The following is a 16850-nucleotide window of genomic DNA, read 5'->3' as shown; positions in this document are numbered from 1 at the left end:
AAATTATTGCAGCTTTTTTGTGTTTAAGTATTTGGACTGTATATAGGCACATTGTGTAAACATTCTCACTTAAATAGTACAATTTATGTTTTTGTTCATGGCCAATAATACTAACAATTATTATGATTATTATTTGTATTATTATCGGCCACAAACAAAAACATGAATTGTGCTATTTAAGTGAGAATATTTACACAATTAACATATATACTTTCCTAATACATAAATATAATACTACTAATACTATTAGTATAATAATAGTAATCATTAATCATTATTATAACAATTGATAGTATATTATTGTTGTTGTTGTTATTGCATGATCAATTAGCCTAAGGGTAAACACATTACATTATTGCATTGCATCACTGGTGCTCCATGTTTCCAGACCATGCATGACAGAAATCATATTTAGGAGGTAAGGTGTATTTGCAAGTTTGTGGTTGTGAAGTTGGTACATTTACAAGGGCTGTAAAACTTGAGACAGAAGTAAAAACGAATAATGTGTCGTTGCCAGGGGGAGGGGCCTAGGGAGGAGCTTATCCTGGACTGCACCCTCAAACAGCAACAGCCGTTTCTCATTATAGAGGGGAGGGCAGAAGAACGGTAGAGAGTGGACCGTAAATTACACTTTCATCCCCCTTCCTGGCCATAAATTCTTGCGCCGGCTCCGTGGGACTCTCGTTCACCCTCTCTCTCTCCTTCGCACCCTTCCCTCTGCGCATCCTGCACTCGTCACGCACTCTCTGAATTTATTTGATCACATTTCTCATCTGACCAACTCTTCCATTCTTGTCGAGTTGTGTGTTGAATAAAACAACAAAAATACATATGAGAAACGTAGAATTACATATTTCAATATTGCGCACTCGATTCTCAAATCCATCAAGCATTTTTGCAAAGTCACATAACTTGAGCTGGCCTCTGTCCTCCCTCTGGTGTCATAGACTCTACTGGGGCAAATGAGGTCACATACACCCATCGTGTAAACTCGTGCTTTCCCACTGCTATTACCAATTACCAAATTGCTGTCTTTGGAATCATAACCGAATCCAGCTCTCCTCAGATGAACTCAGGGATTCCCTAGATAGAATGCTGCTCCAGGGTTTTCATCTCTCCTGCTCTGAAACACAACAGCCTCTCGTATGGATCAAGATCTGAGGAGAGGGAAACTAGGGGCCAAGAAAGGATGTGCCTCTGGAACAGTGTGTGATGGAGTGTGTGGGTGGTGGGATTCATATGGCTGGCATTGTGTTTGTGATGTCTACCAGTGAGGCATCGTGCCAGTGGTAGAGAGTGTTCTTTAATAAGACTCAAATAAACTCATTACGACGATTTTTCTATTGACAACAATAATTGTATGTGACAACTACGGTTTTGAAATGGTACATTTAGAGCACCAAATGGCAAATTTCAGTCCAAAGGGAAAATAAGACATATAAATACGTGACCTTTTGTGCTAACCTGTGCTCTTTTGACCCTAGTTTGGAATTTAAGCATCTGAGATCGATGCTTTTGAGATGATGGGCATCCACACAGTCGGTCAGCAGGTGCACGCATGGTATAAAACTTCTGTGCGTGTCAGGATAAGCCCACTGGAGCCAAGAACTCTGCTTGACTTTCCTGGGAACCCCACAAACATCTGTCTCCACCCACTGAGGAGTAACATTTGATTCACATCAGTTAACTAGCACTGACACTACCTTTACTCATAGCCAGAGGAAGACCGTCCTAGCCTATTTAATATGAACATTGATACCATCTTTTTTTACAAGCATCTTGTTAACTATGTGAGAAAACCATCCACACTGCATACTGTTTATGATGACTTTTTTGTCTATATTTGACATAAATTATATTTTTTGTCTATATTTTTTTCACTTTTTGTATATAGTGCATTGTTGTTTTTATTTAATTCTCATTTTTTTCTATCTTAATGTATGTTTGCACTATGTTTGCACCATGTGTACACCTTCTTCTGCACTAAGCTCCTGTCGCCAAGTCAAATTCCTTGTGTGTGTGTGTAAACATACTTGGTAATAAAGCTCTTTCTGATTCTGATTCTGATCAAAGTGAGTAACAAAAGGTACGTACTTGTCTATTGCAATAACATTATAACGCTGTTTTTAATTTAAAATTAAGCTTCCCCTATGCTGTGGCCCACAGTTTAGGAAGCACTGTTCCAAATTATTACAAATATTTCAGAAGAAGCTTAAAATAAGTAAGCGTCTCAATTTGTAGTTGGTGTTAAGAGTTCTGCGTTATGGCAATGCTGCCATCTAGTGGTCAAGACTCCTCATAGCATCAACTGAATGGTGACGATCTAAGATTCAAAGTACATGATCAACAAAAACGAATAACGTAAAATAATACATGCAAATAAACAAATAAATGAATAAAATGGTGTTTACATATAACAAGCTTAAGCTTATAATCACACACAATAGCTAATGCAAATCATTCAAATAATATAATTTAAACATTTAAGAAGATTGTTATATTTTATAACATTTATAACTTTTAATGAATTAATGTTAATGTTTTAATAAAACAATTAAATTTTTATATTTCGTTTTTATTTATTATAAATATTTAGTTATCATCGACATCATCATCATTAATGTTTCAATATATGTTCATTTACGGTATACATTTTTGATCTTAATATGATAAAATAAACAAAATAATAAAAATACATATTTTACGATACGACGTTTAATGTGGACGGTTGTGGTGATTGGAAATAATTATTTGTCCACAAGAGGGCGCAGCGTCACATATAATCTGTTCCGGTTAACAGTTCAACAGTTTTGCTCTGTTTCGAACGGTTTTCCCCTCACGATTCCCGGTTACATCAGCAATAATTTTCAGCCAGGTGAGATGCATAGTAATGCAAACATAAAACTTACAATATAATATATTATTCATATCTCAAGAAATGTAATACAAAACATTACAGCTATGTTTTTCCAGAAAATTTAGAGATGTTATAAAAAAGAAAACATCTTGGCAAGTCACTTTTTATACAAATGCAATATATCGTTCAATAAATATGAGGACTATGCGTGGCTGCTTTCAGAAAACAACCTTTCGAAAGGGTTCATAAAAGTAATGGCAAAGTAAATTAGGAATTAGATGAAATCCCTTTGATCATTATGTGAAAGCAGCCCCACTAATGTGAGAACATTTCTGATCTCGTACACATCAATGTAAGCATTGTGAAAGTCTCATGACAAGTTGTCGTGCTGGTTTAATTTCAGGGACTTTTACCATGTTTAAATTCGTAATTGTTGTTAAATCTGATGGGTTGATCTTGGGTAGTGCTTTTAATTAGTATTTTGTTTCACATTACTTTATTTCCAGGTGTACAAACCAGAGCAGCTATAATAATGATATGAATGAAAAGAGACGTTTGGGACTTTTCAAACATTAGGGAATAACGTAGAAAGACATATTTGTGTAAGTTTGATACATGTTTATATTTAGGAAACACAGCCACTTTTCAGCCACAGAAATGACTACTTGGAAAACGCAGTGTTGGATAACCACTCAAACCATCACGGTCCATCCACAGGAAAGAAACGACTTGACCTCAGAGAAAGGTAGAGAAAAATTGATGGGGAGATTATATTTTGTGAAGGGCCAAACCACAGACAAAGCTTCCAAACTTTTAAACATTAGGCCTGAGAATGTCACTTAAAAATTTGAGAGATGTCTTTAGGACTTGTGTTTTGCCATTAAACTACAAATGTTCTCTTCTTGCATTTCTGCCCAAAATATTTCCATTGTGATGACAGCTATCAGAAATGATGAGGTTTCTAAAAAACATATCTTGCTCAATTTGCCATAACCGACCTCAGTTAAGATGTGCCTGACAAAGCATGTTAACTGTACACTTGAACTGTACTAATGTTGATGGAATAACATTGTTTGTGCCCAGTTTTATTTCTGCTAAAAAAATTCTAAATCGGCCTTTTTGTGTAACAATGTTTTTCCCGTTGTTTCATTTGTGAGAACCAACCTAAAAGATGATATAAGGTTATAGTTTCAACAAAAATAAAAGTTCAGTCATTATTTGGTGCAAGTCAATTATTCCTCGTTTTTTTAAACTCGAAATAATATTGATGTGGCTCTTTTTTTTACCAACAGAATAAAAATGAATGGGGACTGAGGCTATAAATCACTAACATTATGTGTAAAATTTCTTTAAGTTTAGGTAAGAAAGAAAGTCAAGTGGGTTTTAAACGTGAGTTTGATGTTTTGATTTTGGACAGATACTGCAGAACCTGGCACAGGCATGTCTGTGGCTAAAGTAATGCCAGAGCACTGTGTCAAGTGGACAGCCATTGTAAAGCGGTCGCTGACAGAGCTTCTCTGGGATTATGAGTAAACCCTTGGAATGTACTGCCTACTTTTACACTGCTTCTCTACTGCACATGCTAGTGCCACGTTTCAACCATGAAAGGTCATCCATTTTTATCCTCCTTTACAATTAGTTTTCCTCCTCCTAGTCATCTTCTCTTCAATTCTCTCTGTAGTTTCACACGCCATCCTCTGGATGATTGTCTATATGACATACTACACATCCCTAAAATGTCACTGTAATGTGCACCTGAGTGACTTAACGCTTTAAAATGAAAGGTGGCAGCAACATTTTGATATAAAACAGCATTTTGGCGCATTGGTAGAATATATGATAATGTGTGCATTATACAATGATATTTTGGGCACAGTGGTTCATGGTGCTTCCCCTTAATTTAGGCAGAATCACTGCATTACCGATGGGTTCGAACACGGCTCGTCCAGTTACAATTTACAGTCAGGAGTATTTGTTTTATTTACATTAGTTAGCAAGGATCAATTCAGCAGACAATGCTCCTAATTTTATTTTTGTTGTAAACTTTCTAGGACTTTAAAGTGATATTGAGACTGTTGAGAATACATTTTTTCGTTATGGTTGAGTGAAAAACTCTTTTCTTCTTTAGTCCCCACATGAAAAATAATTATAGTTTGTACTATAGTATGTATATATTAAACTGTAATAAAATTCCTAGATCCTATAGACCAGTGGTTCTAAAACTGTGGTACGCGTATCACTAGTGGTACTTGAAGAGGCCCCTGGTGGTACGTGACATGACAGGAAACTGTTAATTTCGTATTTTAAATACAGTGTCAAATGTTTAGTACATGATCGATAAATACGGAATACATCTCATATAGCCTATGTGCAATTTTTATTATAATTTATTTATCATTGGTCGATGTAACTCAGGCGCGTGACAGACAGCTCAAACACGGAGCGGGAACCAGGGGCGGACTGGCCATCTGGCGTACCGGGCGTACCGGGCCGCTAACGTATGGTGCCGGAACGGAGGCGGTGGCCGCTTAGACGGACGTATTATAACTGCGAATGCACGCAACGCGAATGCAAAAGACACGTATGCATGCATACATTAATTTGACTATACAGGATAATGGCTATAACATTCTATAGTATACTGCAGTTTATTCCATACAGTAAACACAGTACTATAGTTTACTGTTTTATTTACAAAAAACAAGGCTTTAAAAGAGAGACGGTCAAATATTTTTTTGTAGATTTCTTTTAATATTTTAGATCTTTTTAATTGTTTGTTTTGCCATCTATATGGTCCAAGTCCAGAGCAGATTTTTTAACATTATTTTTGTACACGTCTACTTAATTTTTTGCAGACTAAACATTCGTCATCCAGGTGACACAAGGCAGCACAAATTTACTGTGGTGCAATGTTGAAAGGGTCATGATAATACCTTCCTCGTCATAATCTTCTGCAAGTGTTAAGACCTCCACGTCCATCCCCCCTCCACCAAAAACCAAACAGCTGTGACAAGTAGTAGTGCCAAAGATGGTCTCATCCTTGTGACTTGTAAAATCAGCAAGTGTTCATGTTGATAGGGACTGGATTCCATATTCTGTTATCTTGGCTTGAAATGATATTGGACAGCAGTGCAGTGATTGACTTTTAAAGTCGCTGACACATTGTAACACCAGCCAAGCTGACTAATCATTCTCAAGGCTCGTCTAGACATCTGTTGAGGGAATTTGTCACCCTTTAAACAGCTGCTGTTTCCAGAGTGATATGAGATCTGCTATGACATCATTAATGACTGTAGCAGTTAAGTTTCCTTTGTTCCCATATTGTGGCGTCATACGTATGGGAAAACGGACTCTGAAATCATTAATCAACAAGAAAGTAAGGATCCCCTCCTGCTACATATCTCTTTGGTTCTCAGACAAATAAACCTCTGATCGTTCTATTGGCGTAGATTTAATAAAGTCCACATTATGGTAAATAAGATTAAAACATTTCTGGGAATGAATTTAAAGGGCAATTTAGTGCTAACCGGGTTCATTTGATCTTTTTTGTAGCAGTTTTTAAAAAGAAAAATTCAGGTTGTGACGTAGCTCTAAATACTGAGCAAGTGTTTGTCACGCGGTGTGATTTACATGTTATCACATAACTTCTAAATGAATTGGTGGATTGTATAGTGATGTTTTTAGATCTCGTTTTAATGAGCGTCTAACCTTTATTACCCCCCCACCAATTTTATAGGCAAATTTAGTGTGATGTCTGTACTGGTCGAATAATCCCTCTCTAGCACCTGTTAAAATGTGTCTTGATGATAAGAAACAGTTATTGTGGTTATCGGTGGAATAGTGTTAGTCATGCCTTGAGGTGGTCAAAACCCAACAAATACTAGGGAAGAGTTGGAATAGAAGTTGTTATCACTAATGAATTTAAATATGAACATATAAATTAGAGTTACTTGAATCCAAAGATCATGGCATAATCGTTTCTGTACAAATGACATCAGAGATATTACAAAATTTACTTTGGTCTAAAAGTTTTCAGCCTTCAAACATGACTTACTTCTCATGAGTAACTTCTTGTTTGAAGTAAATTAACTTTTAAGAGCATCAATTAGATTCTCTTATCTCTGTAATTTATTCATTTATGACCACTAGTTTTTGGCTACATTTAAGAGCAGCACACACTTTGAACCGCCTAGAATTAGTCAGCCCTGAGGGAGTTCTTAAATTGTCTTTTTGTCTTTTGGCAGATTTCACACAGCTATACATTTGTGCCATTGTTTTGTCCTCGGTTTCTTTTCCACTTCTAGCTGTTCCACCATGTTGACATTCTTTTGCAGTATTTTCAATATGTGATGAAAATATAGACGGTTCCAAAGCAACAACATGAACAAACGTTACTTTGTTTATGTTGATCGCCTGTAGATTACTTCTCATAACAAGCAAAGGAAACTGAGAAGAACCGTTACTTGCTAAACTTGCCTCTTCAATTTTTGAAGTACCGTACGGTTTCTTTATATGCGACAAAACTACAGGACCCATTCAACAAATTTTTATTTAATAAAATGAACACGCAACAAAAGTCAACAAATCGTTTATTTAATACAATTATTATACAATAAAATAATCATTTTAATTAATATTAACCTAAATGAAATAAAATATAAATTGTTTTATTATTAGCCACTAGCCAGACCGATAAACAAACACAGACCGAAAGTTAACTGCAGTCCAGGCGCGCACGTCCGATGAAACCGTCTTTAGCCTCCTTTTTAAGACTACAGTTATACTCTTTATACAATAGAACAAAACTCTGTTGTTATGAATGAACCACTTGACCCACACTCTTAAAAATAAAGGTTTTCTTTATTATCTCTCTTCATAAAGAACCCTTTTCTACTACAAAGAACCTTTTGTAAAACAGAAAAGTTTCGAGTGCATGAGGCATTATGATGTTTGCTATTTAGGCAAATTATTGTTATTGATTGTATGTAATTGTATAATACTGTATGTTATATATTTAATTATAAAATACTGTATATGATGATTATTGCAAAATGTTTAAATGGATACTCAAATAAGTTGATAGTAAGAGGGAACTCAGTTTGCTGCTAACCTCTTTATAGGTTAATAAAATAGGTTAACAGGAAAATAATTTGTATCATGGATTACAGCAAAATCGCCAGTGTTAAAAGAGGTCAAATTAACACTCTCATAGTGTGGATTATTATATACACTGTGAGAGTTAATTTGACATTTTTTAACACTGGCGATTTTGCTGTATACGGTAACAGTGTAGTGTAGTTAAAAAAACGTCCTAAACCAGTTTGAAAGAACACTAACACAATCATCACTCAACATCAAAGCTCACAGTGGGTTTAAGGTTTAAACATGATTACTTAAATACATTTCCAGTGGAGAAGAAATCAATGGAATATTAATACTGGAATTTTACATCTTTAAGTCTTTGCACGTGATTTTGTTTGTAATCAAATATTTCTCACCAATTAGCACTACTTACACTTCGCAAATGTCAGGCAATAGCTTTTTTCCCAATAACACAATCCCAAGTTAATGTTTAAACTGTTGCAGTTCTCTGTGAAGCTGTTTACCAATCAATGATCAATGATTTAAGGGAGACTGGTCCTACTGCCATCCTTCAATGAGTCGCTGAGCTTTCCCACCCTCATACCCCAGCCTTACCATGAGGTCATCTGCAACCAATTATGAAAATCTCATTCTATGGTAAAAAAATCTGTTTAAAAATGTATAATTAAAATGCAAATCAACGCTAAATTGTTTATTTTGATCAATTCACATATTTGCCACGCACAGCACAAACATGAGAAGATCAAGTTTATTTTTATATCAAGTTTGCTGGCTTCATCCGTTGATTATATATTAAAGCCACTCCGTTTTGTGAACTTCACAGTGTCCAGTTTTCCCACAGGCTTTCTGGAGTAATGATTCACCCACCACTCATGTGATCTCCTCTGTTGCCTCACTGGCCCTCTCTTTTTTCCCATAAACCTTTGCACTGTGTGTATGTAGCTGAAACCCAGTGGAAGTGCCATGAACCGTCTCCAAACGCTTCAATCTTCCCTCCCTCTCTCTTCTTTCCTTCCCTCGTTTTCGTTTTCTGTCATTCTCTCCCACATGCTCTCCCGACTTCCACCAGAAGGCCTCCCTCCCCCACCATGCTCTCCTTTTCCATTTCCTTCTTTGGTGAAAATGCTGAAAAGGAGAAGGGGAAGAAGACCTTCAGTGGTGTTGAGAGGGAGCGGATCTGGCCACGTGTTTGTTTTAAGTTCTTAAGCCTCGTCAAGGCGAAGCAATGGCACACTCAGCACATTTGCGCACAAACGCACACCCACTTAGAAGCACAAGGTAACCCCAAATAAGTCTTAAAGTGAAGACCTTAGAGGATTGTAGGCTCTTGTGTTTGTAGTTGAATAGCTTTCGAATAAATGTGTAAAAAGATGTTAATAGTCTTGATTTGCTTCGATCATTTTTATGCTTATGCTTCTGAAATAAGGACACAAGTTGGTTTAATTTATAAAGTATTTATCAACAAACAATCAATAAACAATCAAACAATTAAAAAAAGTTAAATGCATTTTTACCACGCCTTAAACTTAAATCACTTGAAAAAAGTTAAATGCATTTTTATCACGCCTTAAACTCAAATCCCTTGAATTAAGAAATGCAAGGTGAAACTAGTACAATTGTCATCAGTAACATCAAGAACAACACTTATCTCAACTGGAAATAAAAATAAAGCTTGAAACATTTATACTCTTTTCGAAACAGTAGTTTCATTCACTCAAAACACTCAGATGATGTATATGTTTATAAAAACAGACACTTGAGGCCATAATGTAGGCGGATGAACAATCAAACACATAAAAAATGGAAAGTAAAGAGGAATAAGTACATAGTTTGTGTATATACAGTGTATGCGTGCTGTATCTTGCAAGTTTATGTGCTTCTATAGATCATTTAAGTCATAGTGCAAATGCAAGTCTGTCCCACCTGTGTATAAAATACATTTCAAACTTCATTTTCCTCTCTCTGGACTCTTTGGACAGTCTCTGGACTGCAAAAACATTTAAGGTGTTTTTTGTTGTTGTTGTTGTTGTGCTTTTTGGAAGTTTTTGGATTTCACATTGGTGGAGAATGGCGCTAGCAACGCAAAGGTCATGGGTTCGATCCCAGGGATTGCACATACTCCAAAACAAATGTATAGTATAATGCATGTAAATCATTTGGGATAAAAGCGTCTGCCAAATGCATCAATGTCAAATGAAATGCATGTGCGACTCATCGATTGTTGTTTGCTATGAAGCATAATGACATCATACAACAACAGCAGTATTCTCAACACAAAAGTGCTCACAAACTTTAGCCGCTTATTTATAAAGCCATGTCGCATGTAAATGCTTAGATGTTCGACTACGAGTGACTGTTATCTTCAAAATCATTCGCACGTTCTTTCTTGTTACTACACTTTCTTGGCGCAGAATAGTCGAAACAATTTTACATAAATGTGTTTCAGACACTTACAGAACACCAAACCTTGTGACCTTTTAGTGTTTCTGAAGGAATCTGTTCGAGTTCTTTCACAGGCTGCAGACACAGACTACATCCACCCATTAATGACTCTTACCAGCTAAAGACAGTTCAGACCGGCCAGGAAAAATAAAAATGGGAATAACTAGAAAGCAGATCGGTGGAACTCAAGGCCATAAAAATATTTTTATCTGCATATAGACCTGCACATCTGAAATCTCATTTATCCGGTCGTAAACTAGCGAAACAAACTAAAAAACAGTGTGTAAATCAAAGTTCTTTGGGCTTCCATGTTTGAATATTGTGACAAAGCTAAGATCACGGCTATATGCAGGGTTTGAAAAGCTAGTCTGCTGGGATCTCAGAGAGTTCAGCACGGGTGTTTCTTAAGAGGTTCTCGTGGGAATGAACAGAGGTGTAATTTAAGAGATGTGTGCATGTGCATGCAAGCGTAATCGTGTCGTGGTGATGAGAGGTGTGTTGACGGAGGCGCTGTTCTATAGGTTGCTATTGCAGGTACGACAAAGGATCTCCTCCTGCTCGGGGAAGAATCCGGCGCCCACCAGCGACACGGAGCATCGAGAACAGGTAAAGCAAGACTGATGCCATTGTCGGTCCTCAAATGAAATGTACTTTCCTCCACCGAATCCTAAACACACAAGATCTTAAAATGAATGCACTGGATTTGAAATCTTAAACTTTGCATTCTAATGTAAACTTGTGTTCACGCTCAATGTGTCATATTTTAATATCTTATCTAAATAATGACATCAATTACATATAATGTAATTTATGCACTGTTTTTAATATTAAAACTGTATCCAGCGCATGTAGTTCCTCACCTGTGATTGGTTTGCTGCAGGCTTCGCACTTCTTAGCGTACAGGTTGCCGAAACATTTGAGGCAGTATGGGCTGTCATCACGGGAAGTGAAATGCTGGCCAGCTAATTGAACCTTACAGCTCGTGCACACAAAGCACTCCTTGTGCCACGGCTCGTCCCTGTAGGTCACACCGCCTTTAGCCAAAGCCTGAAAATAAAACCAATCCATCAGACACGTATAGTAGAAGCTTCCTTTACAAAATGAAACTTGACATGACTTGATCTACACCAACCAACCTGTGAAAATGTATGACATCCAGATTTATCCATATGGCATTTGCCAACCCAATATTTTTGCTAACACCTAGAGTACAGATGTTAGCCAGCTGTTACAGCTTTACATTATGGTATGCTTACATCAATACTGTTATGCATACAACCTTTGAACGTAGAAGAGGGTAAACAGTTTTGGCTTGCTATTTGTAATGGACCGCTATAGCATGGGACTTGGCTCGGCTTCGTAGCTTTCCCGGATATGAGGAGAACGGTCAAGTTGACATGGGGGAGAGTTAGTATAAGATGGAAGACGTGATGTAAGCAATAGTACTGTTTATAAACTGTTTCCTAAACATTACAGTTATGGACTGATATGAACATGCTCCCGTTCCATTTACACTGAGGCATTTGGCAGATACTTTTTCCCAAAGCGACTTATAGTGCACTCAATCGAAACATTTCATCTAAATACACGCTTTAGAAACGGACCTATTGAATCCTACAGGAAGGTATTCATTAGAAGCTCCATTAAGAGCTGTTACAAATACACTATGGCTGTCAAACAATTAATAGCGATTAATTGCATCCAGAATAAAAGTTGCGTTTACATAATATATGTATACTGTGCATATTAATTTGTATTTATAAAAACAAAAACACACACATACATGTATGTGTATATATATATATACTGTATATATACATATATACAGGAAATATTTAGATGTATTTATTTATATTTACCAATAATTTAAATTATATTTAAACGTTTATTAATCTTTATATTTTTCTTAAATAAATACAAACTTAATATGACCAGCACACAGACATAATGTAAACAGAAACTTTTATTCTGGATGCGATTAATCGTTTGACAGCCCTAAAATATACACAATATAAATAATCAAGACTTCAAATAAATAATACTTTTGTTTATACTGTATTGTAGACTGTATAGCCAGCGCAAAGACCCAAGCTGGTGTTACATCAGGACAGGATGTGAAAAAGACCGTTTATCAGTGACCAGCATGAACGTCGCTGATATGCAACAGGAAGGAGGAATGGGGTCGGAATTCCCAGTTTTGTGTAGGAATGTGTATGAGTGGGTTGAAGAGCAACACGCGGTTACGTATTTCAGGGAGATAAGCTGGCAGTAAAACCACACCACTGACCTGTTTACATCGAGTGCAGCGCGGTGCGAACTTGTTCTCATAACAGGGTACGCAGTAGTGGTCGTCTTTGTCTGGGATAAAAGACTTGGAGCCAATTGGCTGTTGACAGCTGTTGCAAATGAAACAGCTCTCATGCCATGTGGAGCCGGAATACTCGAGCTTCCTGGTGCCTGTGAGGAAGAATGAGAGAGACGCCTATTCAAACAGTCACATTTCACATGGTTGATAACTTACAAAAAATAATCCATCTAAAAAGTATTTTGTATATAAATATCATACGATTTATTGTACGAATGTAATATGCTTTATAATTAAATAACTAAAGCCACTTATGGCATAAACATAAAACTTGAATACTAAATTACGTAATACTGGTCTTTATATTTCCTTTTTTATATTCTAAAATACTTTTTTCTGATATATTGAAACATTTTCTGCCCTTCCAGGACCACCAAGGAGGCGTAATAGAAGTAAAGGGTTCATCGCAACTACAAGCATCCCATTGTGAGATCTTCTGGTAATGTTGTCGCCAGCAGTCAGCTCGACTAGTTTGAATGACATTTTTATGCCTCTCAAAGGATCTAACCTGAGACAACTTGCTGCCGGGATTCCCCAACAAAAGGCTAACTTGAGCTTTTCAAGTGATAAAATGATGATCTGACAGTTGACGCTCATCAGATCATTAGAAGGTTAAAGGCTGACACACATAATCCACTAAGCGTTTGCACATTACTCAGATCAAAAGCTCAGCACAGAACCTCATCCTACAGCCCACATGACTGAAATCACTGAAGCTGAGAGCAAACGATAAAGGTTGCAATCCCCTGGATGATAAAAGACACGTTGAAAAAGTATAGAGTTACATCAAGGGTGTCTCGCTCAAGTTCGCAAAAAATATAAGTGGAGCAGTAATTCACCCCAAACTGGATGTCTCGGCACATTCATCAAAGCAACGTTTATTCTATATAATATAGCCTTCCATCTATTGTCTTTCTTGTCATGCGCAAATCTCAAACAGAGGTCCAAACCGCACTAGGCATCTGTTCTTATATTAATGTAAGCTTTAGGTTACACACATGAAAAGCAAAGGTTTTTTTTGCACTATTACTGTTTGTTTTAAAAATGTGTTATGTGGTTGTAACACATCTTCAATTGTTTAGTGGATTTACCCTATAAAATAACAGCCACAAATTTTTACATTAATAGGAGCGAGATTATTATACACCAGTGTTTGCAATGCTGCAAAAGATTTTAGGATCTGCTTTTTTCTTTCTTTCAGCTGTGCACAAGAATTGTCATGCATCATTTTAGCAGGCAGCTGAAAATTGGAAAACACATGCGTCCAGACCAAGTGTCCAATCACAATTTAGTATATTTTATTATGGCTTCATTGCATTCTAATCAAAGTCTGAAGGTGTACGTTATACATTTAATACTTGAGGGTAAAAATAAGAAGCATTGGTCATACTTGGGTGTTTTTAAGGGTGTTAACATTAGTAAATTCATTAGCTATCATGAGCTAATAAGCAATTTAGTTTTTCAGCATTTTTTTATTTGCTAATGCGTTGCTAAACAATTGTTTATGTCAGTGCATTAACTAATGTTAACAGTTACACGTTCGATTTTAAAAATGTTTTAGTAGATCCTGAAATCCATCTAAACTAAAATAAATAAATTCTGCAGAAGTATTGTTTTTTTTTGCTAGCTATTGCATTACATAATGTTAACACACACAACCTTACTTTCAAGTGATATTAAAATATCTTTACAGTACTGCAAATATGCACATAATATGATGCAGTTCTGCTGAAATAATTTACTGTTTTATCTCTTATCAGACATTTGGAGGAGAGCCAGGCACCATGACTTTGCTGCGAGACAGCAAGGCAGACTGGTAACTATTTTGTCATATGTAAGCTGTTCCTCTCTCTCTCTCTCTCTCGCTCTCTCTCATGCTGTCGGTACATTTGATTTGCTTTGGCAGAGCTCTTTTCCCCCTTTATGCTTGTGAATCTAATTTTACCTGCATACTTGTGGTCATGAGTTGCTGTCTCTCTGGGTACTATGTAAAGACTTGCAGTCTTGCGCAACAACATCGAGAAGAAACTGCAGGAGCAGTATCAGGATACGAGAGGTTAGGAAGGACAGATCTGCGATCGGTTTGAACGGGACACTGTTGTGACTCATGAGGGATGGGGTTTGCGGTGTGCTGATGTCATTCATACCAGGCATGACGGTTTTGTCGCAGGCCACACATTTGGAGGAGAACTCATTGCAGTAGCAGTCGTTACAGAGAAGAGCGTCGTCCTGACTGGTGAAGGGCTCATCTGCCAGCGAGCGGTCGCAGCGGAAACAGCGGAAGCAATGCTCGTGATAGTGACGGTCCTCGTAAAACAACTCCTGATGCACACAGACAAAACACATAAAAAACATGAAAGCAAGGTTTCTTCATTCAGAGTATTACAGGAATAGTTCAGCCGAAGATAAAATGACCTTTTGATTATCTAATCCGTACTTCATTTTAAACTTGTTTGCTGTTACACAAATGAGTTTTCAAGAATCCTCTTGCAGCTCTTTACCTTATCGTTCATAGTTGCCACATCTATTAAACTTACCAAACAAACAAAAAAATTTTGTCTAATAATCGTCTTTTGAAGTCATACTTTAGCTTTTGTGTGAGAAACAGGTTAATACCGGAATTTTTCTCAATATGCGTTCTTCAGCGATCTTATGTCCTCGTGTTCTCTATAAATCATCATCAACCGTCAAAGTCTGGTTCCAATAATTAGAACTCAAGTACAGCGAACGCAGGAAAGTTCCCGAATGTGTTCTTGATATCGAGGATGTATCGTACCGAACCCGGTATGATTGCGGCGCATCCATCCAAATTCGTTCTTCCGAGGCTGCCTCGCAAGACCGGTCTCCACGAGAACACAAGTCCGTTCTTTGCGTTCTTGGAATTGAGAAACGGCCATTATATACAAGTAATGTTTCCCTCCAGTGAGCTATTAACTTGAGAACCATTACAGTCAGTAAGCTAAATTCGAGAAACCAGATCAGTCTGATTATTGAAGTGGATACTTCACTTCATTGAAAAGAACCAGATTAAAAGAACAATTTGTTTACAATAGAGACATAAAACTCAATTTGTTCCATACACAAATATATTTTGAAAGTAAGATTTAACTACGATTCTATGTTCCTAGAAAACTAGGAATATAGTGTATAGACTACATTTTTTTTCTTTTTCCTTTTTAGTGCAAGATGTGGTCACAATAAACTACAGTTATATGGAAACAATCATTTGAAAATAACAATAGTATTTTGTGTCGCACACAAGAAATGATGTTTGAAACAATGTAAGTATGTAGGTAAAAAATACATTTTATTTGCGATTAAATGTTCCTTTAAAATTGATTCTTAACTGGTTGCCTTTGCAACAGATTAGCCTGTTTTATAAAGCAAAGGAGGCCAAAAATGAAACATTTTTGAGTGCATTTTTGATTCGGATCAAATCATGGCAAAGGAACGCTACACCAGCGCATGTGGGTTAAGTTATGAGTCAGGGTGTGTGAGCGTGGAGAGACAGAACATAGTGTCTGGGTCAACTCCTCATGTAAAATATGTAAACGCATAGTAATGAAATTGGGAGGGTAAAATTGATGGTCTATGCTGCAAATGGCCAAGACAAACAGCGACTTTATTTAGCATTCGCTGTCTCTCATTGTCAGTAAGTCATCTGACACTTTGTCTGCGTGCTGTAGACATGAGCGACTTGCCTCCCGACTTTAATCGCGCTGCATCTATTTCCTGTGGGAAGTTTACTACTGTGCTAAGTGAACTGCATTGTCTGGGTTTTATTTAGGGATTACAGTTACACTAGAAACTGGAAGGATTAAAGAGTCGTTTGGTTGCTAATGTGTTGCCCTGTCTGAAGTTAAATGACATTTCTAAGTGTACAATAAAAGCCTCTCTCGAAAAGGACTGAGTAAATGAGACCTGAAACCACATCAAATAAGATGGTTGAGGCTCAAAAGCTTTCAAAACGTAATTGAGGCTTTAATTTTTTCCAGCCAACATGGAAATGCTCCCATTAACCAGAAATTGTGCTGTGGGGTTTGTCAGACGCTATTTACATGCCTCTGATCGGGTTTTGACAGG

General features: G+C 36.9%; 1 protein-coding gene across 1 annotated transcript in view; it reads right to left on the bottom strand.

Annotated features, from left to right (window-relative positions):
- Positions 1-9405: 9405 nt before the first annotated feature.
- Positions 9406-16850, bottom strand: part of fhl3a (four and a half LIM domains 3a) — a 31433-nt gene continuing 23988 nt past the window's right edge. The window contains exons 3-6 of the mRNA XM_057340659.1: positions 14915-15089; positions 12690-12859; positions 11263-11449; positions 9406-11069 (exon numbers count right to left, since the gene is read on the bottom strand). Of these exons, the coding sequence (XP_057196642.1) occupies positions 10918-11069; positions 11263-11449; positions 12690-12859; positions 14915-15089 (684 nt within the window). The 3' untranslated portion in view covers positions 9406-10917. The remainder of the gene's footprint in view (positions 11070-11262; positions 11450-12689; positions 12860-14914; positions 15090-16850) is intronic.

The sequence above is a fragment of the Triplophysa rosa genome, linkage group LG8, assembly GCF_024868665.1.
Source record: "Triplophysa rosa linkage group LG8, Trosa_1v2, whole genome shotgun sequence".
NCBI lineage: Eukaryota > Metazoa > Chordata > Actinopteri > Cypriniformes > Nemacheilidae > Triplophysa > Triplophysa rosa.
Note: the sequence above shows the minus strand (reverse complement) of the source record. Positions and strands in the feature narration are given on the sequence as shown.